Source organism: Lygodium microphyllum, chromosome 15, assembly GCF_053477565.2.
Source record: "Lygodium microphyllum isolate KBCC chromosome 15, Lygodium_microphyllum_v1.1.10, whole genome shotgun sequence".
NCBI classification, from domain to species: Eukaryota; Viridiplantae; Streptophyta; class Polypodiopsida; order Schizaeales; family Lygodiaceae; genus Lygodium; species Lygodium microphyllum.
Window position 1 is genome coordinate 41,773,044 of NC_141149.1, and position 27,887 is coordinate 41,800,930.

A 27,887-nucleotide genomic window follows, 5' to 3' on the forward strand; every position below is an offset into this window, starting at 1 on the left:
ATGCTTTTGCAGCTTCCTTGTAGTCTTTCAGCTTTAGCTTACAGGCAGCATTGTTAAGATAGCAACTCACTTTAACAAATTTGGCATGCTTCTTTTGTTCATCTGAGAAAGAAGTATCATATTCAATATACTTCACTGCCTTCTCTATTTGGAAGCCTTGGTGTACTTCCCAAGTTTATACAATGCATTTTCATCCTCTTTCTTCTTGCCAGCTGCCTCAATCTTTCTGGAGTCTCCATATCCCAAGATTCTTTTTCCTTTTTAAAGTCTACCAACTCAAGTTTATACGTTAGAGTGGAGTTAGGAGGCACAATTGCTAGTCCCCGCTTAGTCTCAACATCACCAAACCCATACTCTGGGAAAATGGTAACAAGTGCAAGTTCTCCCCTTTGCATTGAGGATACGGCCTTGTCCAATCCGGGTATGACTTGTTCTTCATCCATAACAAACTCAAAAGGTCCCCTTTTACCTAAGCCCTCTTTCTCAAAGACTATTCCATTAGAGAGCATTGCAATATACTTAATTTGAACTTTAGACCCATAATTGGGTTTCTCGTACCCTTCTCTTGCCTTGAGGATTTTCTTCACAACCTTTTTGTCATCTGTAATAGTCTCAACACACTTCCAAGCTACCAATTCCAGATCTTTAATTGTCAAGACCATCGTATCATCAGTCTCCAGCTGCTTTTCTAGCCCATCAGGTGCCACATGACTCCATACAGCTTTGCAAGCTCCTTGCACCCCTCCTCTGTAAACTGCAAGATATCTGAATACTCCACCTTCAATAGGCTCACCTAGCAACTCTAAGGATTCACAAGTAGGTGGAGCAGATATTATGGGTCCAATGGGCCGAGAAACAGCAATTGGTCCCTTGGTGCCATCTGATCGAATAGGATCGCATGAAATAAAAAGACAGCTGTCTATATCTTCCATATAGACATTATATGTGTTACTTGTAGCCCCTTTCTCATTGTGTTCCATTGGGTAGTCTTTGAAACCATTGAAGCATAGAAGAACCTTCATTTCCACCCCAATATGTCTTCTCTAATAGCAGCTGAGCTCCCTCAATAGGATCCCCTCGGATTTCTAGAGACAAAACCTTTGGTGGAGTTGGTTGAATTCATTCATGTCCCATTACAATCGTGCTTCTCCAACCATTCCATCATCACAAACAAGGATGCACTTGAATGATACAAATTTGTTCACAGCCTCCTTTGTGATGTGATATTGTAGAAGCCTTGTCGATTCCAATATTGATGTGCTAGGCTCAATTTCATTCTCATGGAGGTACTAGCTGTATTGACTTCTTCCTTCATGACCTCCAACATATCCATATGAAGTTGTTAAAGTTTCCCTTCTATATACTCGCCAGTTATGGAAAGAAAATTGAGACTTGGAGGCAACATTTCAATAGGAATGTCGGAAAAGACCAAGGCAGGATCTTCACTTTCACCATCTGAATGGACAAGAATTTATTTTGTTGCTAGATAAAATCCAACAACACCAAGAGGAAGAAAAGCCTTAAAAATTTTGGAGATACTGATTGCTTCAAGGTTTGCATCTCCTAGAGACTCATTAGGAATACTTGTTTTGAACCACTGCACACGACTAGCTCCTTCAATGCCCCTAGGGATAGTTGCACTAATTGCAACTTTGTTACCTTCACGTATGTCTCCAACAATCTTTAGTTGAGTGGCGTTTGGAGGAGCAAGCATTACTTTTGTTGTAATGGAAGAGACAGGATCCCCTTGAAGCCCTTTAGATTTTACAGGTGTATAAATGAACATCATCCATAACCCAATGTCTTCCTCTGATAGGGTGTACTTAGATGCTCCCTTGTAAACAAGCTTGGATCCCCAGAATTAGGATGGCCACTCAAATTTGCTAGCACCCTCTCTGCCTCCAAAGTAAGTTCCAACACCTTGTAGAGTGTTTCCCTTCACAAGATTGCCAAGTACATGAATAGTTCTAACACATGGATAAGCTGCATATATTATACCCGTAGTTGCAAAATGAGGTTCTTGTTTTACACCTTCTTGAGTTACAGGTGTTAAGAAGACTGCTAGAGTTTGCACTGAGGACACACAGAGTATACGACCACGACAGAAACACAAAGACACAGACACAGACACAGAGGGCAAAACTCAAACCCTAAACGCAAAACTCAAAACTCAAACACAAAAACTCAAACACAAACAGAAGAAGGGAGAGAGAGAACACAACTCTGAAGTGAATGAATGCTGTAAATGAATGTAAGAGTGTACAATGTGCTCAAGGGTAGAGCAATGTCGGAGTGTGACGTCCACCAAAGACGGATCCCAAGTCTGTGACCACCAGTCGGAGTGTAGGAGTGCTGACTAGTGAATGGCAGCAGGCTGGTCACCAAAATGCAGCAGTCTGGAGGCTGGAAACTGGTAAACGCAGCAGTGTACCACCGATCAGGGGTTGGAAATTGTGCACAGTCTGCTGTAAACAGCAGGCTAAAACAGTGTCTGAGAGTGTCAGGGCCTGCAATGCTGAAAACGCAAGCTGGCTGACCCTGGAGATGATGGAAAGCAGATTGAACAGCAGTCTAGGACAGTTTGGAGCAGTCGCCAGTAGCTGAGAGTTGTCGCCTATAGCAATGGACAGGCTGAAGATGATGTGGCTGCTGTTGATGATGGCTGGACAACAGAAGGAGACGGGCTGCAGGTTGGAAACTGGGTGCCAACAAGTAGAGGGTGTGTGGGCTGGTGTAACTTGCAAAACAAGGATAATTGCTGATGGGGACAGCTTGTCTAGTTATAGATGTAGAAGGGCGCCCCAAAAATTAGGGTTTCCACTAAACTTTCTCGAACCGCTCCCCGTTTTAGGGTTTCCACTGAACTCTCTCGAACCGCTCCCCGTTTTAGGGTTTTACTCTAAAAGAGCATTTTTAATGTGCTTTGGGGCTGTTTAAGAGGCTAATCAGCAAGTAATGCATATTTTAGCTCAACAACAGGTGTGTACATTAACAATAAATTGGCTCCAACATCGTCAATTGACAACAATTACTCCAAATCTTCTGCACTGGGGACTACAGTTGAGCTACAATTCTTGTATCTTCTTAGCCAACTTACAATACCCTTGCTAGGAGTCCAACCACACCATTTGGTACCTGGCAATATAGGAAATGAAACAGTTGAAATAGGAGGATATTTCGTTAATCCAAGAGTGGGAGTGCACTCAACCTTCAGGGAGTGGCCAACATCATCATGCTTTGGTGAGTAGACTGCTTTTGTGGCACCTTCAATGGGGGTAAAATTTGTTGGAGTTTTCCCTCCAATAAACCATTGATATTTAAAAGCTATGTGTTCTTCCTCATGCTTGTTTACATTGTTCGTGCCTTGATACAGAGCATGATTGCTTAGCGATGTCTCTTCTTGACCTTGCTAACACATCTTTGTGAGCCTCTAGATTGAAGCTTCCATGATTGCCCAAAAGAATCTCCTCTAGCTCCATCAAAATACTCCAAGGGTGAAAACGAGGGAATTGAACTCTGCATATCTTTAAATTGTAGAAGCTAAAGCAAAAATGAACAGCTTAATGTAGGAGTCCTTTGCACTGGAAGGTGCTGTAAATCGAGAGATAAACAAACATAGTCATACGTAGACAAAGGCTTGATATAATCTGACGAAAACGGTAATAAGCCCTCCCTGCCTCGCAGATATCATCCGCCGCTTGCTTAGGCTCAAATCCAAAGGATAGCTACAGTCTGAGCATTAGTATAATGCGGAGTCCCCTTCTAAACCAGTTTGTCAATTTTCCTGTCTGCAGCTTGCAATTTGGGGAAGAGTATTCTCTTGCATTTCTGGCTGAATTTCTTTAGAGACATTCTCTGGCACATCTCCATGAAAAGGTCTAAGCAAGCTCACATGAAAGACATTGTGTATCTGCCAGTGTGGAGGCAATTTCAGCCTATAGCATGCATCATTGATCCTCTCCAACACTTGGAATGGCCCATAGCATCTCATAGGCAGGTTTGGATACAATTGCTCTTTGCCCTTTACCTTTTTCAGCCATGCCTTTTCAAATTGCAGCAATACATAATCACTCTTTGCAAAGTGCAAAGCATGCCTATGACGATCAGCTACTCTCTTAGTAAGTTGAAAGATGTTTTTTAATTACTTTGGAAATAGCAGAAGTAGATACAATAGGGACAGATTCCCCTTTCAATTTTACATCTAAAGTATGAACTTTGCCTCTATGGAAGAGGGTAACAATCATATCATGAGTATCAATCACTGCATGCACACGATGACACCAAGTCATACCAAGCAAGATATCACATCCTTCCAATGGAGCAATAAAGAACTCTTTGCTGTCCACATAACTTCGAATGTGCAAATGAAGCTTTCCAATGATAGGAGTGACCAGCTTTGCACATCCCTTGCATGCCGTACCAATCTCACCCATGGGCCCCATCTCATCCTCTCTGATGCCTAAACAGGCTGCCATATCAAGAGAGAGGAAATTTGACCGTGCCCCTAGATCAAGAAAAATCAATGCATGCTGATCTCTGATTTTGCCCCATGTCCTACAAAGTTCAGTACTATCTTGATTAGGCTGATTTGCCACTACATCAAGCACTAAACCAGTAGTGGTTTTGCCTTTCTTTCCCTTATTATCATCCTTTTCAGCTTTTTGTTTATGAGGACAGCTGCATGCCATATGCCCTTCCTGTTCACAAATATAGCATTAATTGCAGCCATATGCTTCCTACGTCGTGCATCACTTTTCCCACTCTTTCTCTGCGATCCGTTCCTTTTTTCAGCCCTATTTTCAGATCTGCCTTGGTGTTCAGCTTTATTTTCAGATTTACCCTTTTTCTTAGCCTTTACCTCTTTGACATGTGACTTGGCATCATCATCGTGGAATTGTGCATCCTTTCCACACAGCAATGTGTCGGCTGTAGTAGCAGTTTCTATAAGCTGAGACATGCTAGAAACAGTGGCCTTAATGCAAAAATCCCGAATACCCTTTGGCAAACCACAAATATACTTCTCCACCTACTCATGGAGGGGTACTGTGCGATAAGAAGTAACTGGCAGCAATGCATTCCAAAACTTCTTATTATACTGATCCAAGTACTTGTAGTCTTTGGAATTCAAGTGATGCCATCATAATGTCTATTTCAAAGGTACGTGTCAACCAATTTGAAGCAAACATGTGCTTGAACTTGAACCTTTGCAATGCATTTCCCTTGAAAAATGTGGCTGCCTTGCGTATCAAGCTTCTTAATGTGCATGAGATTACTGCTGTCACTGCTGCCAGCCATGACTTTCAGCCCAAAGGTGACCAGAAATTCAGCAAATGCAGGCCCAAACTGTCACACAAGTGACCAAGGTACAAATAAATACCAACCAACAATAAATGACCACGTAGAAGCAGAAATTTCAGATCTGTAAGTAAATTTTCAGAAGCACCAAACCATGTGCTATAGCACTCCACAACTGATTACAGCTTTTCCAAGGGCAAATACATCACATTACATGAGAAGTCCCAAAATTTAGCTGCAATTTCTGTTGTACATGTACCCATGGGCATAAAATTTGACACGGGCGGTCAAAAGCCCCAAAATTTTGTGCTCAAAGCATCAATCATACATGTGCACTGTCTCTGGCATGCATAGAATAGGCCAATTTTGCCAAAATAGAGTAATTTCAGCAGAACCCCCAAATTTCATTGACCGATTTGTCCCAATTGCATTAATACATGTTCTCGAAAGCATAAAATTGGCAAAATTAGCAAAATTTCACAAAATTTTGCAAAAGCCCTAAATTTCTGGAGTCCAAATGTGCACCAATGTCAGCCAATCTGACTCAACTAAACAAAATTTCACCAACACAGTAAAAGCCCCAAATTTTATGGGTCCAATGTTGATAAATTTTATTGAAATGAGCAAAATTTCAATAAATTTGGCGAAATCCCCAATTCAAACGTGCATAATGTTTGCAATTTCTGATACAGATGCCATTAATTTTGCATGAATGGTACTCAATCTAGAAAAGCCTCAAATTTCTAGGCTAGGATTGCACAAATTTGACCTTTTGTGCTTGCACGCGCGAAACCCCGTCAAGTAAGAGGGGTAGAAGCTGATTTTTTTTTTTTGGTTTGAATATTTTTTTTGTGTGTGACTTGACGTGCCGTTGACCACTGTGCAGTCGTGTGGTCGCTTGCAGCGACTGGTCGTCTGCAGCCCGTCAAGCTTGTGAATCGTTGCCGGACTATCTGTTGAACATCTTGCTTGGGCTGAGACATGTCGACAGTTGCCTGACCACCGCGTTGGTCCGTTTGATTGATGTTGATCCGTTAGATCTGGTCGTACGCTAGCAGGCGCTTGGTCTTCCGCTGGACTGCTCGTTGGTCTTCTCCACGACCTTTGCTACACATGTTGTTTGCACATGACCTGTTTTGCCTCACTTGTCAAGTGTTGCGACCTGACACTCCTTGGAAACGCGAACGTTGTAACCAACGCTCTGATACCAGTTTCTTGAGCTCAGAGGGCACGGGGATCGAGACACGCAGTGATTGTTAGCAGCAGAAAGACATAGAGTGAGAGAGAGCAAAGTTGAGATAGAGAGAGTGAGTACGACTTATGGATATAATCGAGTGTATATCGCTTTAGGTTTTTAGATAGATATATATATGAAAGTACAAGTGCTAAGGGTGTGTTTACACCTGAGCACATTTAAAAGGCACAAGGGCCTTTATTTCCAACACTGAGAACAATTTCAGCAATAATGCTTTAGTCCCAAGTTGCAATCAAGTACCACGGGCCCACCGATTCAAAGGATTTGATGGTATCCCGACAATGGAACCATGAAACCGGCCTTCCTTCGGTGGATGGGTGGTAAATCCCTGATTATAATTTAATTACAATAGCAAACAATAAATGCAAATCTGAAAAATACAAATTTACCTATTGATCTTGGACAATGCACACCTGATTGGCCCCAAAATTGCCCCCTCTTTTGGTATTTCTTTAGCTTTATTGAAGAAAAAGTTGATTTACAATGGGATTCTCCCAATCCCCTTCACAATCCAAACTCCCCTTGTTGTCCAAAGTGACCTGCAAGTCTTCAATCTGATTTGCCCCTTGATTCGGGCACTTAATTGGTCTTCACCCACTTCATAGAGGATGGAAATGCCCCAAATTCAATGGCTGGCTAGTCCTCCACGTGAATTTAGCTGAAATTCACCTTCAGCCTTGAAAAATCCCAGTCTTGGAGCTTCCAATTTTTGGCACGCTTCTCGAGGCTGTTGCTAAATTCTAATTTCTGCTGCAAATTAGGGTTTACAGTAGAGAAATCTGAAATTTCTCAGCCTCTGGTGATTTCAATGCTGTAATCTCTGGAGCAAGGCTATAGAAAGGCTAGGAGATAAGAGAGAGAATGCTGAGGAGAGAGAAAATTTAGACTTTCTTCGCGAAGAACTGAAAGAAATCTTTCATTTATTGCCCTGCCCTGTCTCAAGAGCTCGTAGATGCAAAGAAGTGAAGAAAATCAGACATTTACTGCTGCTGACCTGTCTCAACAGCCTGTAGATGCTGTCACCTGTTGTTAATTGGTCTTCTCCTGCCCCTGGCTGTATCCTCCAATGGCTGCAAATCAAACCAACATCTCCTCTCTCTCTCTCTTGTAGGCTGAATACACTAAAAATGTTGCTCTCCAGCCTCTAAATACGTTTTTTAGTCTTGAATGGGCATTTTTGAGAAGTGGCAACCTTCCCAAATGGTTTTTCCAGCATTATTCATAATTAAATATTAATTTTCAGTCTTTAAATACTGAAAATTAATCTAATAATTATTTCGGTGTCCTAAAAAATAATATGACTAGCCAATAATTAAATTGGCTAGGCAACTTCCATTCCTAAGTGTCGTGACAACACTCTGAATTTTCTCTCTCTCTCTCCAATTTTCTCTCTCATCTCCTAGCCATTTCACAGCCTTGCTCCAAAGATCTCAGTATTTGGACCCTTGGAGGTTGAGAAATTGCAAATTTCTCTACTGTAAATCCTAATTTACAACAGAAATTAGGATTTACTAGTAGCCTCGGGAAACGTGCCAGAAATTGGAAGCTCCAAGACTTGGATTTTCTAGGGCTGAAGGTGAATTTCAGCTAAATTAAGATGGAGGACTAGCCAACCATTGAATTTGGGGCATTTTCATCGTCTATGTGGGTGAAGGCTAATTAGGGGCTCAAATCAAGGGGCAAAACAAATTGAAGACTTACTGGTCACTTTGGACAGTAAGGGGAGTTTGGGTTGTGAAGGGGATCGGGAGAATCCCATTGTAAATCAACTTTTTTTTGAATAAAGCTAAAGAAATACCAAAAGGAGCTCCAATTTTGGGGCCAATTAGGTGTGTATTGTCCAAGATTAGTAGGTAAATTTGTATTTTTAGATTTGCATTTATTGTTTGTTGCTGTAATTAAGTTGTAATGAGGGATTTACCGCCCATCCACAGAAGAAAGATTGGTTTCATTGAGCTCACATGGGATTCTGATGATGTGCATGCATATTCTGCTCTTTTCTCTATATCCCTAACGAAGTTCTTCTGGCAGTCACCTCTTGTAGGATTGCATCTGTAATATGGGTGAAGTTTCAGATGCTGTACGAGGCTCCCTTGACTATACTTGCAATTACTCTTTATGGTCAGCTCCAACAGATGAACTTTGAGTCAAAGGATACTATTCGGTCATTCTTGCTTTGTGTTATACAAGTATAGGATCCGCTTCGTTGAATGCAATCTGCCCTTCTAGAGGCTCATCTCATGGGGATTGTGCTCTATAAGCTCCCTTCAGAGTTTGGAGTTTTCAATGCTTTGTGGGGCCTAGACGTCATCAATGCCAGTGAGCTTTGCCCATATGTCTCGATGTTGCTTGAGCATGAGGTGTCTTTATAGTTATAGGGGAGGCTTCCAACCCAGTATAATGGCTCCAACAAGGCATTTACATGGTTAGAGAGGGAATGATAGGAAGAAGAAGTCAAAGGCCTAATGTTATCACCGTGGTAAGAAGGGACATTTGTGCAAGGATTCTAAATAGTTAGCGGCTTTGAGAAGGAAGTAGGAGTCGTCGAATACAAGCTCCTTCGTCGAGTTATCCACTTGCTTTGACTTCGACTTAGATTCTTCGTCCAAGGCCAAGGCCAAGGCACTAATGGGGTTATCTTCTTCGGATTGTAGGAAGGGCTTGGCAGCCCCTCCTTTAGCTGCTTTCTAATGCAAGTAATGTGGTTCTCTCTCATAACTCTCCAGTGCTAGAGAGAGAGTACGAGAGGGCAGAGAGGTGGGGTATGCGAGCCTCATCTATATAAGTATACGTGTGCATAGGCTCTAGAGAGGGACTTCCTCGACACATTGACCAAAGTCTAGTAGATTGTGAAGTTTTGGAGTTGGGATTCACTTCTAGGTTCATGATGGGTTGTCTCTTGATAGAGATCGAGATTGACTTATAGTCCAAGCTTCCACGAGAGGACACTTTGGCTATCTTGGTCGATGGTGGGAATCCATGTTTACGTATGCCTCTAGGTATTTTTGATAGGATGTTTTATATATGCTACTACGAGGCATTATTGACAGACACACAGAGTTGCTATGATTCTTCTGTATTTTCAGGTTCATATACGATCAACATTGACATCAGGTTCTCTCTGAGGCACCTTGGTGGTGGCTTGATCACCCATTGCTTGGTATCCATGGTTCTGTTTTGGTGGTCTTTGTTGTATGTATTATGATGAGTCATTCTCGTTATATCATTGTATTATATTAGATCACCCGTGATCTAAGAGAGGGTGTTAGTAGTCTGTCTAGGCAGCTCATGAGTGAGTTTGGGCACATGTATGAGTGGGACTTGCATTTTAGTGTTATTTAGGTATTTTTAAATTTGTCATCTTGATGGTGGTTTCGGTATTTATTGCTTGCCAACCTGATCACATTATTGGCATATTTTTTGCCTTTATATTTAGGCTCTCTTCTCCATTGTCAATCATTCACCACTTGCAGTGTGGGTTCTATTGGAGAGAGGGAGTTGGTGCTAGTGCTCATGTAGCTAGTGACTCACTATTGTATGCGAGTGTCTCATGTTTGATATGCGGATTCCATTTTCCAAGCATATCTTTGAGTTCTCCTTTGCAATTTTGGGCTTGAGAGGGGTTGTTGAGAAACCCTTCACCCTTCACTCGTAGTTTGTGTTTTTGCGTTTAGGGTTTGCATTTAGGGTTTGCAGCCCCAAAAAGGGGCGTCATCCTAGACTGACTGTGTCTATGTATAGGCCACTCTCTCATTCATTCCTCACGATTGATTCATTCAGTCCATCACCTCTTCTCTCCAGCCTCTCCACTACCCTCACACCCCTTCAGGAGGACATTGCGGTTTGTGGTTCGTGGCTGTCTTCATCATCTTCCTTGTGTTACGGCACCCTTGTTCCCTTGTATCACATTCACTCCATGAGTCAAAACTTTATCATTCCATTCATTAGAGTTTCTTCTCTCTTCTATTCTCTTCTTCATGTTTGCCGAGATCACTTCGTGTTTCTCCCCACAAACGCTACTGTCTTGTTGGTAGGTCATCTTTTGACATCTCTCTCTCTCTCTCTCTCTCTCTCTCTCTCTTAGGGTGTAGATGATGCGATACAACAAGAATGGAGTATATATAGAAGCCTCAGAGCAAGACATAAGACAATTGAAGAAACCCTAAACTAGGTGCCTAGCTATATTTGTTAGGTTTCCAACTAAAGGATAAATACATTGTCTAAGGCCCACAATATTTCTAAACTAACATAAGTGACAAAGGTAGCCTAACTAAAGGCTAAATACGGTGCCCAAGGCCCATAATATTTCTAAACTAACATAAGTAAGGCCATAAGCATCGGGAGTAGAGTTTGATAGAGATGTTAATCAAAGGTGGTAATTGTCACAAGACTGTGACAACTATTATCTTTTTGTTGATTTCTTTATTACATATTTTATTTGGTTTTTCTTTTTGGAAGGATCCCTCTTGAAATCTAAACGCTTGAGTTGCATGGCTAGTATGTGAAACGGACAGGAATGTCTAGTGAGTCAAGATTGGACAGTTAAGGTCCAGTACAAGTCTGGAAGAGACTGATGGCATTGTAGATTGACAAGCCTGGAAGAGACTTGTGAAAGTGTATATGGACAAGTGTGTTGAAGAACTAGCCTGGAAGAGACTAGTTCAAAGTGAAGATGGACAAATCTTATTAGTCCATGTGGGGTCATCAGTGGAAATTCACTTTCAGTTGAGCTACATTACAAATTTGGATGTAGCTATAGTCTGCAAAGATGGTCAAAAGACTAGTGGGATGCAATGGAAGCAACTCCTAAAATTTAGGGAGTTACTATTTTTGGACCTCAGAATCTGTTCGCGTCATTATCTTCGTTTTTGCACGAGGATTAATCCTTTGGTTTGTGCTGAGGTCAAAATTTTCACCGATCATAGAGAATTTTAGACCGAAAGGTTTAAACAGGGAAATTGCTACATGTATGCCATGTGTCACAATTTGGGGATAAATTCCCAAAAGAGAGAGAGAGAGCAGCACAAAAACGAGTTTCAATGCATGAGGGGCAGAAAGGGGCTCATTTGAGATGGATTGCAGCAGATGGAGAGCTCTTGAGAGCTGGTCTTCCTTGTCAATGATGCACAGAGGCTTGAGCCTGCTCTCTACTCTCTTTCTCTCTCCCTGACAGTATGGTTATGCTGCAGAATCAAGGGCTTTTCTTCTGATTCAGGTACAGTTGTGTGGAATATGCTGTTTTTGCATGAGGCAAGAGCCTCCTTTCTCCAGGAACAGGAGCAGTTGTATGCTGTCCCAGCAGGGACAGGTGAGGGTGGTAACCCCACCAAGTAAGTGTCTGAAACAGCACTGAATCAGTACTGTTTTTGGACTGTTTAGAGGTTAATTCAGAGCCCAATTGATGTCAAAGTCAAGGGGCACTTGGCCCAGATGATGCAGGACAGTGCAGGGAGCAGTATGAACTGAAAACAGGTTTCAGAACAGGTCTGAACCAGTAATTACAGAGGGCTGAATAGTACAGGGAACAGTAAGAGTTGTAACCAGGTTTCAGAACAGGTCTGAACCAGTAATTACAGCAGAATTGCAGGTCTGAACCAGTAATTACAGCGGAATTGCAGGTCTGAACCAGTGATTACAGCAGAGTTGCAGGTCTGAACTAGTAATTTCAGCAGGCTGAAATGGTCAATTCTGCACTCCAACCAGAAGTTTCAGACTTGGGCAGAGTTTCCCCTCCTGGTCGGCTTGTTTTGGGCCAGTAATTGTACTGTTATGCTGCCAAATTTCACCCAGAATTGGTGAAAGACAGCCCATTGTATTTTCCCTCTTTTTAAAAATAAAGAAATATCGCAAAGGGCGCCTAACTTAGGGGCCAACAGGGTGTCTGTGTGGCAACAAGAGCATTCTAGCTTCCTGTATTTCTTTTTGATTCTATGTCTTTAAGTTCAGGTAAAGCGGACAACTGTTAATTGGGTGAAAGCATTTATATATTTTGGTTGTACACTACCGCCCTTTTCAGTGAACATGCCTGTTACAGTAGTAATGTCTCAAAAAGCTTCGGGTTTAAGATCCATGGTTATGGCCTCGTCATGGTTCATGTTAGAAGTCGCCATAACTCAAGAGTTGCAATGGAGAGCTTTGGTATGGTACGTGTCTTCTTTGCAAAGACAATCATATGTGATGAGGATGAGTAGAGTTTAGTGACCTAGGTTGGAGATGTTGTAGTTTTGGTCTCGTTCGTGTCTTCTTTGCAAAGACAATCATATGTGATGAGGATGAGTAGAGTTTAGTGGCCTAGGTTGGAGATGTTGTAGTTTTGGTCTCGTTCAAGATCCATAGTGGTTGCCTCATTATGGTTCGTGTTAGGAGTTGCCATGGCTTGAGTAGCAACCAAGAGCTTTGTTCCCAGCTTGTGTCTTCTAACAAAGCAATAGAAACACAGGGGGTGAAAGACCAAGTTCCGAGTCACTTTCAATTGTCATTAGAATGAATGAACTTAATGGTTTAATTAAACATTACAAAGATTTTTAATTAGAATAAATTTTAATTTTGGTATCCTTAGCTCTTGGCATGGTGACTATTGCATAGGCTGTGAATGATTTGACACTGGCCGTGCAGTGGACAAGTGTATATGCTATGTTGTATAATTCAGTCTTGACTCATCTTCCAACTGTCACCAGAATGAAAAATGAACTTAATAATCTAATTAAATTTCACAAAGATTTTTACTTAAAATGAACTTTAATTCAAGTATCCCTAGCTCTTGGCATGGTGATCAATATATAGCTAGTGAAACATTTGACATTGGGCATATAGTGGATAAGTGCACATGCTATGATATACGAGAGCAAGGCAAAAGTAACATGGTGCAATGTGAAATTTCTATTAAATTGAGAGTTTGCACTTTAGTATTGAGTTACATTGAAAGTTTCACCCAGCAAGCAACTTACTTAGGTTATGCAAGTTATTAAGCAAGCCTTGAGCTAAAGTTTCATCCAGTGAGTAGCTGGCTTATATAATTTGCTCTTAATAAAAAACGAGATCTAATTAAGGAGCAATTGGTTACTCATTTGGAAATCTTATCTTGGCTATTTTGGACGACTCCTCTTTTACTTTGAGCAATCCAAATTTGGAGACCACCATTCTTCTATTCTTTGCTATAGAAATTGCAGGTTTCAACCATGGAATATGAGTTGATAGCATGGATAGCGCATGGACAGTAGCCAATCTTCTCCTCTTGGCATGGGGATTTCATTGGGCAGTCTTGCAACTCCATATAAATCAAGGTATGCCGTTGTTTTTGAACCGAATATTAGAAAAATAGGTTATTACATCTCGAGTCTAGGGCACTTTCTAGGAAACTCGGTTGTGAAGAAAGCGACGTTTTCACAGTATCATTGCGAGTAATCTCTTTGTTTGTGAGAGAAGCAACATGGGATTGCACGGGAACTATGTAGGACAGTTGTCTAGGCAAATGCTCTGCGAAATCGGATTCAAATGCTAGTTGTAATTTTTAGGGTTTGGTAGGTTAAAGTGATCATTCATATTTTTGAATACTCTACAATTGGTTGGAGGCCAACCTTCAAGGTGACAAGGTCATTGTGCACCCATGGATTAGTTGTCTCATGAGAAATCGCTGAAATACATCCATTTGTGATCAATTTTGAGCATACATGAGTAATCTAAAGAAATACAGAAAGGGGTGCCAAGCTTTGGGGCCAATTGGGGTCATGTGGGTGTAGGAGCACTCTAGCCCTAGTTGTATGTGGATATTTCTTATTGAATCTATTGTTAAGCTATTAAGTGTTTGCTAAATGTGGACATAGGTGCCAGCCCACATGGGCTCTTGCTCACATGAGCGAACAACTTGCAGCCCACACATGCTCTTGCTTGATAGTCAATAATGTGATGCCTAGGGACCTTCTTTAGACGAAATAGGTGCATGGTCAGTTGTGCAAAATGGTAGAATTACGAGTTAGTGAGGGCTTGATGGTCAGAGTTCCACAATCTGGCATGAATGCACCCTGTTTTATTATGCAAACCAACATATGGGATATAGGAGGCTAGGTACGGTGACATGGATGTGGTTACTAGTCTGACTTTCAATTGCTTGCCTTGGCTGTAAGCCTCCCAAGGCCTCTAAGCTACTTTTGTGAGTCAAAGCTTTGGACCTTAGAATTTACAATACACGCAGTAGTCTAGAGATCATGTATGGATGGAAGATTATAATGTCTGCTGAAATATCGAGATGGAATTCGTCTCTTTTGACTTTTACAGGTGTATAGGTTGTTTATAGCTCTCAAAGGTCTGAATTAAGGTTGAAGGGGGAAAGTAAGAGTCACAAGTCAGTTCAGGCTGCCCTTTGTTTTCCCTCTTTCCTTTGGGGTGAGACAGAATGTACTTGAGAAGGGTCTCATTTCTGAGCTTCTGGTAACAATTACTTCTTTCGTTGTTGCATTGTGTCCTTGTGCTGGCAAGTTTAGTAACTCTTGTTATTATGTTTTAATTCAGAACTGACGCCTGAGCTCAAAGAAGCATTGGACTCCTATGTGAAATCCAACAAAGTGGTGCTTTTCATGAAGGGTACCAAGTTGTTTCCTCAGTGTGGTTTTTCGAATACAGTAGTACAAATATTGAACTCTTTGAACGTAACATATGAAACGGTCAATATCCTGGAGAATGAAGGGCTGCGGTCTGGAATGAAAATATACTCTAATTGGCCTACCTTTCCCCAGCTGTATATTGATGGCGAGTTCTTTGGAGGTTGTGATATCACCCTAGGTGTGTATGTGAGTTCTTTGTTTGCCAGGAATTCTTGACCTTTTAAATTGTGGTTTTACATCAGTTCTTATTTTGATTATGTCATGGCCGTCTCGTCATCTGTCATATGCTTTTGTTGGCAGAGGCATACAAGAGTGGTGAATTGCAAGAAACCATTGAGAAGGCCATGTGCTCGTAGGCAAAAAGCAGCTGTTTGTGATTCTTCTTAGCAGCAGTGATGAAGAAATTGTAAATTAAGATATATTTGAGTGTAACAGCTCACAAACTATTTATGTGCCATCTCGCTTTCCAGTCTACAATTTCAGCTTTGTTTAATAAAGGTTAAGGGATTTAGTAGAAAATGTCAATCTTTTGTGGCATTCATGTGATGTATGTTAAATGAGAAGCATCATATTTTTTGGCTGTTAATACAACATTTCAGAGTCTACCTCTCATATTAAAGGCGCTACTAATCTAATTTGTTGCTGATATATTTCTGAACTATCATACGTTTGTAACATATGCTAAGGTTTGATTTTACTACTCTGAGTTAAGATGCCAATGAGGCTCTGTCAAAAGTGGGAAATAAAATTCTCATTCCTTTTGACAAGCTCAAGGGTACTGCACTCTATTGGATGCTTAGCATTGAGTTGAGCTCATGGGCATGGCATGCACACCCTCTCGTGATGGCTAAATGGTCCATGAGTCTTAAAAGGCAGGCTTTGGCCCATTAAGTAAATCCCCTTTCTTCACCCGTATGTAATCCATACTCAGACTGCAAATTATTTTGCCTGTAAGTTCTTGCTGTGAATATTGCACACACTAACTTCAAAGTATCTTGCTAATTGAATGACTGATGTATAACATGGTAAGAATCCCATTGATTGAATCAAGATATAATTTGGAGTGATGGCTTCAAAAGGACATGCTAACACCAAAGTCAAGCTGCCATTAAGACTCCTTGCCGTTTCAAGCTGCTGTTGAGTACCAAGCTTAATTCATGAATTGATGGTAAGAACTAGTGACAATTTAAATGGCTAATTGTATTAAAGAATTGTACGAAAATTGGATCACCTCCTTGTTTCATGCCTAATATCTGGCCGGGAGGTGAAACCACCCACGCCACCACCACACAGCAATGCACACCGGCACCAGCACACACACACACACACACACACACACACACACACACACACTCTCTCTCTCTCTCTCTCTCTCTCTCTCTCTCTCTCTAAGGGGCACCGTGCGTTGTGCATGTGTGTGGGTAGGTGATTTAACAAAGAAAATAGAGAAGGGGGCATTAAATAGATAACATTTCCAAAATATGTCTAATAATCTAGGAGTGACATTTGGGATACAATATGCCTAGTTGACAAAACCCACAGGAGCTAGACCAAGAAGGCTCTAATGGAAAAATTTGAAGTGAGCTTGGAAGAGCCATAGACTTCCTATTATGTGGCTTATGGTTGGTGAAATTCACCTTATATGGGATTAGGATGTGCAAGAAATTAGTTTATAACATGGTCATAGTATTCTTGTACTTGCATAAGGTGAGTACCACCACTTTAAAATGAATGATGATATTTCATCCAACAAACTATGTCATGGCAAATTTTTTGTGATTGAACAATTATAAGTACTAGTCATGTTTCACAATAGAAACAACCCTTATTTATAGCAATGGATCCCATAAATTATTAGTATTGAATGTTTTTGAGAATTTGTAGCGATGTCTTTCACATTGGCCTTCGAGAATACACCTTGTTTATCCTTTGAACATTTTTAAAATAAATGTTGATACTTTTAGGTTTTGTAGCTAAATAAATTGAGATTGGTGAAATTACATGTGGTGTGGTATAGCTCATGCAATGGTTATCAAATTCATGGCTCTTGTAACATTAAGGGGCAATTATTCATATTAATTTCACTTTTAAGTTTTGAATGATTATGAGAATTAAGTTTTACTAGGGCTAAACTTGGACAAATCATTACACCTTTTTATTGTTTAATGACTTTGACAAAATTTTGGAAATGGTTAATTTTCTAGAAGAAAGCTTTGTTAGGCTATTGGATTTTTTCTCATTTCTTGAAAGTATTGAACTAGTTAGTTCAGTGGCTTAGCAAAACACTATTCATGACAATCCAATATAATGATGTTCAAAATGCAAGTTGCAACATTAAGTAACCAAGTTAGTCTTGCAAAAGGTAACCTTAATTATGATGTCTATAAATATCCTTTAATTTACTATTTTCATTTATTACTTTGGTTGTTGAATTTGATTTTTCAAAATTTGACTTTTTTTGTGTATATTTTAAAAACATGCATGTGTACATGCATGCCCACTTGCCCACATGTTATTCTATAATAGGGTTTAAAGACCATTGGGACCATTTATTACTACGTTCTCAATGATCTTTTACCCATTATAGAATTATAGAATAACAAGTCCCCAATATGTAGTAACCTTCCTCCTATTTTGTGAGGCAAGGGTACCTCCTATTTTGTGAAGCATATTGGGTTGGGATTGAAATGATGGAGAAATATGTGTAAAGTATGAATAGAATGAGTAGTGAACCAAAAAGCCAAAACTAACATGTAAATGTAATCCCAAATTTATTTCCAAAAGGAAACAACGTGGAACATTGTCGCACCATGTTAGAACTCTTGTTGAAAATGTAGAATATAATCCAAAATTTAGGGGTTGTTTGAATTTCTAATGTTGTGCTAATAAACAACACTTTCGTAAGTAGGACAATTAGTCTCCAAAATAAACCATATATTTAGATACAATTAAGGTGACACCTCCTTCACTCATATGTGTTTTGGAAGATCGGAGAGAGCATTAAAATGCTCCATAATTGAAGGATTGGGTTGTGGAATTGATGCTACCTAGAGTTTATGCCAAATGATGCATGTGTACACACTCAAATCACACCACGTGCACACACATTAATGGTATGGGTAGGTTTGGTGGGCTTATCCCATGAAAGGGGTTCTACTATGCATTTGCAAACATGTCTACTTGCATCTAGGATAAGGATTCAATCTTAGATTTAGACAACTTTGTCTACAAATGAGTCTACTTGCATCCGGTTAAAAATGCACAAGGTATGCCGCCAATGACACTGCCAGTGACTAATGTGAAGCATCTAAACTAAATTTCTCATGTTATAGTAGTACCATTGTACAATGGTCAGTTGCATGACCCTTATGGTCATCCAATAACACTACAGATTCCCCCTAAAAGAGCATGCTCAACTAGTCGAGGATATAAATAGGACCTTCAAGTGAGGATACTTCCTACAATTTGAACCTATGCATATTATGACTACACCTCCAAATTAGATGCCCATGATTGTACCTTTTCATAATATAAGTGTACCTCCAAAATTAGGAGCCTTCTTGGAACTAATTTTCTCAATCCTTTATCTTTGCCAAGGTGGCTATTGCAGTCAAATGAAGGCCTTCTCCCTTATATATTAGCATGGCTTGCTTTATGCACAACATCCTTGTCAATTAATGGCCTTCTTCTATGACATGTGGTCTTGAGCTCCCTTCTACACGTATGCAATTATTAAGTACTCTAGGGCATATTATTGTGCTTGCACACCATGCCTTACGGCATTTACCAGACTATCTTTTTACTAATCCAAACCTTGCATATGATCAAAAGTTAGGTGTACTAATGCCTAATTTAATGTGTTAGAATTTGTGGTCTTATTGAGGGACATGTAACCCATAACTCATGCCATAGGGTGATGTATAATCCCAACACCTCCTTGATAATTTCCTTCCCAAGATAAAATAGTAGAATTGCTACGATTAAGCTCACTTACCATGCTAGAATAACCGCCTATAGTGGCCATCCAACCTCTCCAACTCTATTTTGTGAATGCTCCTCCTCATAATTGTCCTATTAAGCTAAATAGTAGAGCTCTTATCTTTCCTTGATTCATGATGTTGGACTAACCAGTTCTTGGTGGATGTTATTCACACCCTTTGTTTGGCACATGCACTATGTATTCCCATTAAACACCTCACTCTCACTTGTTGCAAATTTGGAAAAAAAAGTTGAGCTTTCCATGGATCTCTCTCAGGCACAACATGAACAAAAGTATATGGTATTTGTTTAGCTATGGTGACAGGGATGGAAACTATTCTACTCTAGTGACACCTACATAACTGGTTTGTTTTAAATAGTGCTCACTAATAATCTATTGGGTTGGTTTTGCAGGTACCAGGAACAACCTCTTCATATCTTCACATGTATCAATTTCTTTAAATTGTTTCCAAGATAAGTCCTCATATTATCTTGATCTCCCATTATGGAAAACTTGCATATCGTGTAATTTTCAATAGCTTTTAAGCAATATATTGTATGATAGATTCGTGTTCAAATGTTGTGCCTTTCATAACTTGCTTATGTATGGTTCTTGTATGGTATTGCTTCTACTTTCTTGTATAACACACACACACACACACACACACGCACATGCACACGCACACGCACGCACACACGCACACACGCACGCACACACGCACACACACACACACACACACACACACACACACACACACACACACACTCTCTCTCTCTCTCTCTCTCTCTCTCTCTCTCTCTCTCTCTCTCTCTCTCTCTCTCTCTCTCTCTCTCTCTCTCTCTCTCTCTCTCTCTCTCTCAACCGCCACGTCGATAATGGCACAACTTGAACAAATGCACTTGTAGGAGCTGTAAAAGAAGTAGATGTTGTCAAGAATGTATCTAAGGTGGTCAAAGAGAGAATTGGGAAATACTCATTGCTCACCCTAGATGGGATAATTCACAACGAAACATGAGCTCCAAAAACAAATTGACAAGTTAAAGGCCTTCCTAGAATAACACAAAGAAACTAAAGAGGAGCTTGCAAATACCGTTTGCCATGAGAGGAATAACTTCAAAACTTCTTGCCTCAACGCCAAGATTAGGGATGTCTTTAAGAAGTATGGCTTGTGGTGCTCTAGATCCGTAAATGAGGGATACATCAAGCCACCATTTATTTGGTGGGCTTAATAGTACAACTAATTTTTTTGAGACAAGACAACAAACTCAAGGGCACCAAATTGTGGGTTATGATGAGTTCACACCACGTGAGGTTAAGGGCATACGAAAAGAGATTGCCAATATGAAGGCAACAAGAAGGAGATAAATGGGTGATATATTGTATAGAAAAGATTCTCATAGGGGAGTATCAAGGACTCCCTAAGAAAAGCGTCTCTTTTGCTAGAGCTTGGTTTTGTTGATTGTAATGTACTTTTTTTGGGTCCTAAAGTGCATTGTGTTTGGATATTTGGTTATGTGTAGTGTTGGTCCTATACCCCCTTATAGGAATCTTAAAGCATGTTAATAAAACTCTATGTGTGTGTGTTGTGGGGGGGGGGGGGGGGGGGGACCTGGAGTGTGTGTAGATATTTGAGTTCAGTGAATATTTTATGTTTTAAGGGCTATGCCAAAATTCATCTTGATTTCATGGTGCTTCTTGATTGTTTGAGGAGTTTTGATCATTAAATTAAACTCAAATTAACCTTGGTCTAAACTTTTTCTATGCCAATGCATATATGACTTCAAATCACATTAGGAATATTTAAAAACATTTCTAGAACTCAAAGGGTCATGACTGAACCCTTAATGTATCCTTTTCAATTAATATTATCTAAGAATCACACTCCTAACATTTTGTGGTGTTTATCTAGAATTTTGAAATATTATAAATTGTCTACATTGATCATATACCATAATGCATGCTACTTATTCTAAGCATGGCTAGTGCATACATTCATATGGACAGGTTATTCTTGGGGTATAATAGATGATCTTGAAGTCTCTATAAGAAACATTTATTGTAGCCAACCTCATGTCATGTTGAATTTGTGTAGAATCTTTGGGATAAAATTTGGTGTGTCAATGAGAGGTGAGAGGACATACATGCACATGCCTGTGCACGTGCGTGCGCACACACATCGAGCAGGGTAACAAGTTTAACCTTTTACCTCTCGCAAATTTCTCTTGTTCATATTCTCTTATGTCATACTCTAGTTTTGTTTCAAATTCTTTATACTTTAATAATATATTGTCATGATTATTCAAGCATATAACTCTTATTTGTGTAATCATTAGTTTCAACCCTTGACCTAATGTACTTCAATGTTTCAATAGTTTTGAAAGAGTCTTATAGTTATGTGATTTCTACACACACACACACACACACACACACACACACACACACACACACACACACACACACACACACACACACACACACACACACACACACACACACACACACACACACACACACACACACACACACACACACACACACACACACACACACACACACACACACACACACACACACACACACACACACACACACACACACACACACACACACACACACACACACACACACACACACACACACACACACACACACACACACACACACACACACACACACACACACACACACACACACACACACACACACACACACACACACACACACACACACACACACTGATTTGCACATATATTTTTGCATATTGAGTGTAGCAGCTAGGATTTGGAAATGTCATTTTTCTTGATATGTTCTCATACTCTTACACATGTTACTTTTGTTAGCATATTTATTTAGATTCATTCGGAGTCTTTATCACAACATTTAAGGTTTAATAAATTTGGTTTCTAAATTGACAACATATTGGCAACTACTTATAAATTAGCTAGCATTGCATAAGATAGGGAGCATCATGGGGCAAAGTGGTACTCACCTTCGCATAGGTAGGGAAACCTAATGAATGCCTAACACCTACAAAGAAAGTATGTAAGCTAGCTTGATATAAAGAAAAGGATCGTAGACTTGAAACTATCCTAGATGTAAATTGCTATAGAGAGAGGGAATAGAACCTAGAGAAGAAGATGCAAGAGTAGGATCTATATCTAAATTGCTAAAAGCATGATAAAGAGAACCTAGATGCAAGCTTGATGGGGGAAGGACACACATGATTTGAGATTGAGTAGCACTGAAAACATACTCATTGCAATGGAGAAAAATGTTGCAAAACTTATTCGTGTTCTTTTGTGCCTATAACCTCCTTTATTTGTGTTTACATTTGGTGCAAGATACAACAACTTCTGATAGTTAGGGCCGTAATTTTGAGTATATCCCAAGGCTTCAAAGAGCACTCAAATATGTTCCCACAAAGGTTCTACTTGAATATATGTTTTGATAGTGCTATTTGAATATTGTAATAAGAGAAAAAGAGAGTTACACTAGTTGTGCACCATTCCCTTTTACTCTTCCTCCCACATAAGGTTAGTGTGCCAACTACATTGATTTCTTTCCTTCTAGAGACTTTGGAGGTACACTTGTGTTGAGCCCTCTATATGTCAAGTCTTCCTCTTTGGGAGGAGCTACAAGCATGACTATAACAATGGTTGGATTAGTGTTATACTCAGGGATGGAAACATCCATGTTAGTTTGGCCTTTCTTTTAGCAACTTATCTTTCACCGAATGGCCATATTCTCTCATAGCCAACCCTACTAATTCCACAAATAAATAGATCTTTGCCTCCTAAGCAAATATGTATGAAAGATTCTATATTAGCACGGAGAAGGATCCCTCCTTGGAGGAAAATGTAAATTTTGGCAAGGCTACCCCTCCTAGGCCATTTGTCAAATCCATGGTACACCTATCACAATAATTTCTTTTGATAGCTACAATCTCTAGACATAAACCCACAAAACTAGGGCATTAATTGGATTATGCAATGTATCAAGGTCCCTAGTTAATTAGGTTGAAAATTAGACAAAATGTAATCGGGACTACATAATATATCATGTGTTGTTGTGTAAAAACCATATTTAATCTTTACTAAAAAAGTATATATTTTTCCTATATGCATATAAGTATATGGTTGTTAATGTATCAAGTCATGGCCACTTGATGACATGTAATTGTCTCTCACCCTCTTCAAATGGATGGAGTCATTTAATTGTCATGGCTCAAAGCCCACTAAAGTGCTAGCACGGATAAGTTTTCCCAATCTCCTTTCAAATTTGTACTCTTTTTTTAAGATTAGTGCTATCCTACTTAGAAGAGTCTTAGGTCAAAGGCCCTATCTCAACCCAATGGCAACCTCAAATTTTGGTTTGCGATTGATGCTAGCAAGGACTTGCAAGTCTCCATTCTCATCATGCGCATAAGGGCACCATTTAAACCACAATATTGTCTATGAAAACATCTCAATGTGTATTTTAAACGCTTTTAGTGTGGGCACTACATCAAAGATCATCCTAATCGAAAGATTGAAGAATCTTTGATTATCAAAAACAATAGGAAGAAGTACAAGAACAAGAATAACAAGGAATTTGGTAATAATAAAGGGAAAAATCAAACTATGTTTACCCCTCTTAAATTTGATGAAAGAACCTATTGATCAATAATCATCTTCAAATACTAAGTCACTAGTGACCACAAATGACCTATCCTGGAATGAGGAGTATGATATGGTAGAGAGAACTCCCTTAGAGCAAGAAGTGGGTTGAGCAAGTTGCTTACAAACCAAGTTTGGATGTTAATCTTGAGGATTTTAAAGAATCATTTGTTGAGGACGAGTCTCTTCTAAAAGACTCCTCTACCATCAAATGCATTAATCAACGTCAAAAGGGGATATATTCCAATGTTGGGGACAATATTGAAGACCCCCATTGGGTCCAGTAAACCTAAAGGTAGCAAAGAAAGCCCAATGAAAGTATTAAGAAATGATTATGTCAACCTTAGTCAGTTACTCATAACGTGAAAGGTCTTACAAACCTGGTAAGGCTTAAAATTGTAAGAGGTTGGTTGAAAGATCATAATGATTTTCCAAATATTATTTGTCTAAAAGAGCTAGAATTGGCATGATTTGATCTCGTAAACAATCCCTTGCATAGATTATGGTTGTGGAAGAAGGCCTAAGAACTTTTGAGAGTCACAAAAGGAAGAGCTACTAACCATATGAGAGAGAGAGAGAGAGAGAGAGAGAGAGAGAGAGAGAGAGAGAGAGAGAGAGAGAGAGAGAGAGAGAGAGAGAGAGAGAGAGAGAGAGAGAGAGAGAGAGAGAGAGAGAGAGAGAGAGAGAGAGAGAGAGAGAGAGAGAGAGAGAGAGAGAGAGAGAGAGAGAGAGAGAGAGAGAGAGAGAGAGAGAGAGAGAGAGAGAGAGAGAGAGAGAGAGCTATTAGAGGCCAAACAATTAAGATGAAGTAGCATTTAGAATCTAGGGATTAGTCAACTTAGGTTGCATTGCTAGGCAATGGACTATGCTAGGTGTTAGGGCTTGGATTACCTTAGTAGGTCAATGTAAAAACGTGTGAAATTTCTTAAAGTGTCATGAGCCATGAAACAACCATTATGTCTCCTAGATGATAGTTTTTCATGAAGACAATAATGAATAAGGAGTGTTGCAATAATTCTTGTAGTTTGGATATGGTTATCTGTTGTTACTATCTCTATTATTGAATAATACTATTGGTAATGTAAGTTTGGATTATGTATGCTTCAATTTACTATTCAATTTCTTATTTGGGTTAATCTATGCAATCTATGCTTTATTACAATGATTAGGATTGTATTTATGCCAAATAAATTAGGGTTTATGTCTTTGGGAGATTAAGAGTTAGAGGTTGCTCCTTGTTTGAATGGGGTATGCCTATTAGCTCCTAAGGTCTCAATGGTCCTTTTGATTCTACTCAAGGGAGGTGAGCCTTGAAGCGGAAGCACAAGCGGAAGCAAGAGATATGGTGGAAGGAGCAAGAGTAAGAGAGAGAGAGACACACACAATGTGGGAACTCCAACAGTCACAATGTGTGGCTAGCCTTCCCTTTATTCAAATGTCACTGAAAGAATAAAGAATGAAGTGACAGTGTGATGGGTGCCTGCCGCACCTATAGTGTGTAAGAAACACGGGATCTAGAGCATGGCAGGTATGGTGGCTCATAGACCTTGACTAGACACATGAAGATATTGGCACATGATAGAGACCAAGAACCTTGACTCAAGAGAAAATGACAATCATCATGTATACTATATTGAGGAGCAATATGTCAATGACATTGTATTCATCTCATATGAAAATGACAAGCAAGTACAATGTTAAATAGAGTTGGGTAGATGACATTCTTTCCCTTTATGCCTATGGGATTCCTGTAGCTTGCATGTCCTCAGCCCATTTGCTTTTATAAAGAGATAGTATGGATATGATTGCAAATCTCAACACCCCTCCTCAATCACAACCAGAAGTACAAAGTGTGTAGATGCTTTAGTAAAAGCAACACCTCTAAAGTGTAGGCACACCATAAACATGGCAAAGCACCAGAGGTTGTCGCAAAAAAGGTTAAGTGTGAGTACCACAAACATGGTGGACATCTAGAGGCTGTAATAGGGGCCTCACAAAGTGTACAAAGGTCGTAGTACAAGGCTACATGAGGAGTTTACAAGCTTATGTTAGAAGCATTAGGGCTAGGCAATACAAGGCTAAAAAAGTCTATCAGAATAGAAAGACTGATGAGGTTTCCTTCTCCTGGTGGTCTTCTTCTTCTTCTTTTTTTGCTCCATGGTCGTCTTTTTCTTTCACTGTAGCAAGATAGGCCTTCTGGGACCTCTTTCTGGCATGCCAAAACTTCTCGGTGTGTCCGTTTCTTTTGCAAAAATAATAGAAAAACTGGTCCTTCTTGCCTTTGTACCTGTTGCCAACATATAATGCTTGTTCATCTCTAGAGGTGCTTGGTTCTTCCTTAGTTTTTAGCTTCTTTTCCTCCTCTAACAGTGATATTTGGATATCAACAAGCTTAGGGTTTGGCATATTGATTAAGGTTGTTGATACATTATTATATTCAGGAGGCAAACTTTTAAGTAGAACACCAATGCAAACATCTTCTTCCATTTTAATGTTGATTCCTGTAAGCTAGGTTAGAAATCCTTCCATGTAATTTAGATGTGTGGCAAGTGATGCATTGGACTTCATGTCAAGCTTGAAAAATTCAATCAAGAGACCATACTTTGATGACTTAGACTGTGCACCAAACAAAGTATCAAGTCTCTTCCATGTATCATGTGAAGTATCACAGTTATCCACATGGTGGATATAGTTGTCATCTAGCTCTAGTTTGATAATGGCCTGAGCCCTATCATCATTCTTTTGCCAAGTGACTGCTAGGTCCGCATCACGAGGCTTTTTTTCTTTGCCACTTGTGATGGCCCAGAGACCCTTCTTCATTAAGATAAGCTTAATGCGAGTGTGCCAAGTGTGAAACCCAACCTCCTTAAAGCAAAGTGTCGGAGAGTCCTTGCCCATGTTGGATTTGCAGGAATAGTAGCAAATCAGCTCCAAATTTCTCAAATTTTAGCAGCAAAAGAATTGATCTTGAATGTGCTAACAAGCACAAGGGCCCAAAAAGCACTAAGTGACTAGTATTAAGAGATACTTGTGGAGCCAAATGCTTGAGAGATCTTCCAATCTTTAATGAGTCTTCAAGAATTGATCTTCAAGGTTGTATTCCCCTCCTTGAGTTGATGTTGGAGTATCCCAAAAATCTCAGACTTGATGTGAGACAAAGCTAATATAAGTGACAAGAGCCACTAAACAAGTGTCAAGAGACACTATGATACTATGCTTCAATATTGCAAGAAGTCACCATGATCTCCCCTCCTCAATGATTTGATGAGTGTACTTTCTTGAATCTTCAGAGAGTAATTGGATTCAAATGATAATGCCTTGGCTTGAATGGCAGGAGAGAGAAAATGAGGTGATTTTGAGCTTGAGGAATATTTGGATATGGAGGAAGGATTAGGCTTTCTGAGAGCAGCCTAGGTTTTCACTCTATGTGAGTTGGATAGTTGATCATTTTCAATTTTTAAAAAAATAGAAATGAAGCTTGGTAGATAGGCTACTAAAGCCCCATGATGCCTTTCAGATTGCACAGTGTACAGAGAGCATGCTAGTGTCCGGACGTTGACAGGCACAGAATGAGGCAGCGAGCTGAGAAAATGGCAATGCCAGGCTATGGGTTGTCTAATGTGGATAATTTCTATGACAGGGTGAAGCGCCTTGAAGTCAGGGACAATTCCTTAGAAGGAAGTACGTAGAGATAATGCCTCTATTGCATGATCTAAGAGCTCAATTAGAGCTATGTGCTGTTTGGCTATGGAAAATAAGAAGTTCGAGTGGAGCTGAAGGTGGGAATGTTAGAAATCAAGCTCACCGTCAGTGTGTCTTCATCTATGACCGACATCTATGACAGCTAGTGTGTACATCTGTCTACATGTGACTACATTAAATAAGTTGGGTTAGTAGTCAGTCAATGACCTGACTAGAGTTAGTCAGTCTAGTCTACATTTACACTAGGTCACTTTATCTTGTAGTGTGTGTGCTTTTCAGTTAAGTGAGTGGAATATGAAGAAATGAGCTTGGGAGCCTGAAGGCTCATGGATATGGTGTTTTCCCTATCTCTCTCTCCTCTTTGAACATGGTATCAGAGCATTGCCAGGTTGAGCTCTCTG

At 39.9% G+C, this 27,887-nt stretch overlaps 1 protein-coding gene across 1 annotated transcript in view; it reads left to right on the forward strand.

Annotated features, from left to right (window-relative positions):
- CXIP1 (CAX interacting protein 1) overlaps positions 1-15,762 on the forward strand; it is a 36,432-nt gene extending 20,670 nt beyond the window's left edge. The window contains exons 2-3 of the mRNA XM_087694084.1: positions 15,059-15,328; positions 15,451-15,762. Coding sequence (XP_087550210.1) covers positions 15,059-15,328; positions 15,451-15,506 — 326 coding nt within the window. The 3' untranslated portion in view covers positions 15,507-15,762. The remainder of the gene's footprint in view (positions 1-15,058; positions 15,329-15,450) is intronic.
- The last annotated feature ends 12,125 nt before the right edge of the window (positions 15,763-27,887 follow it).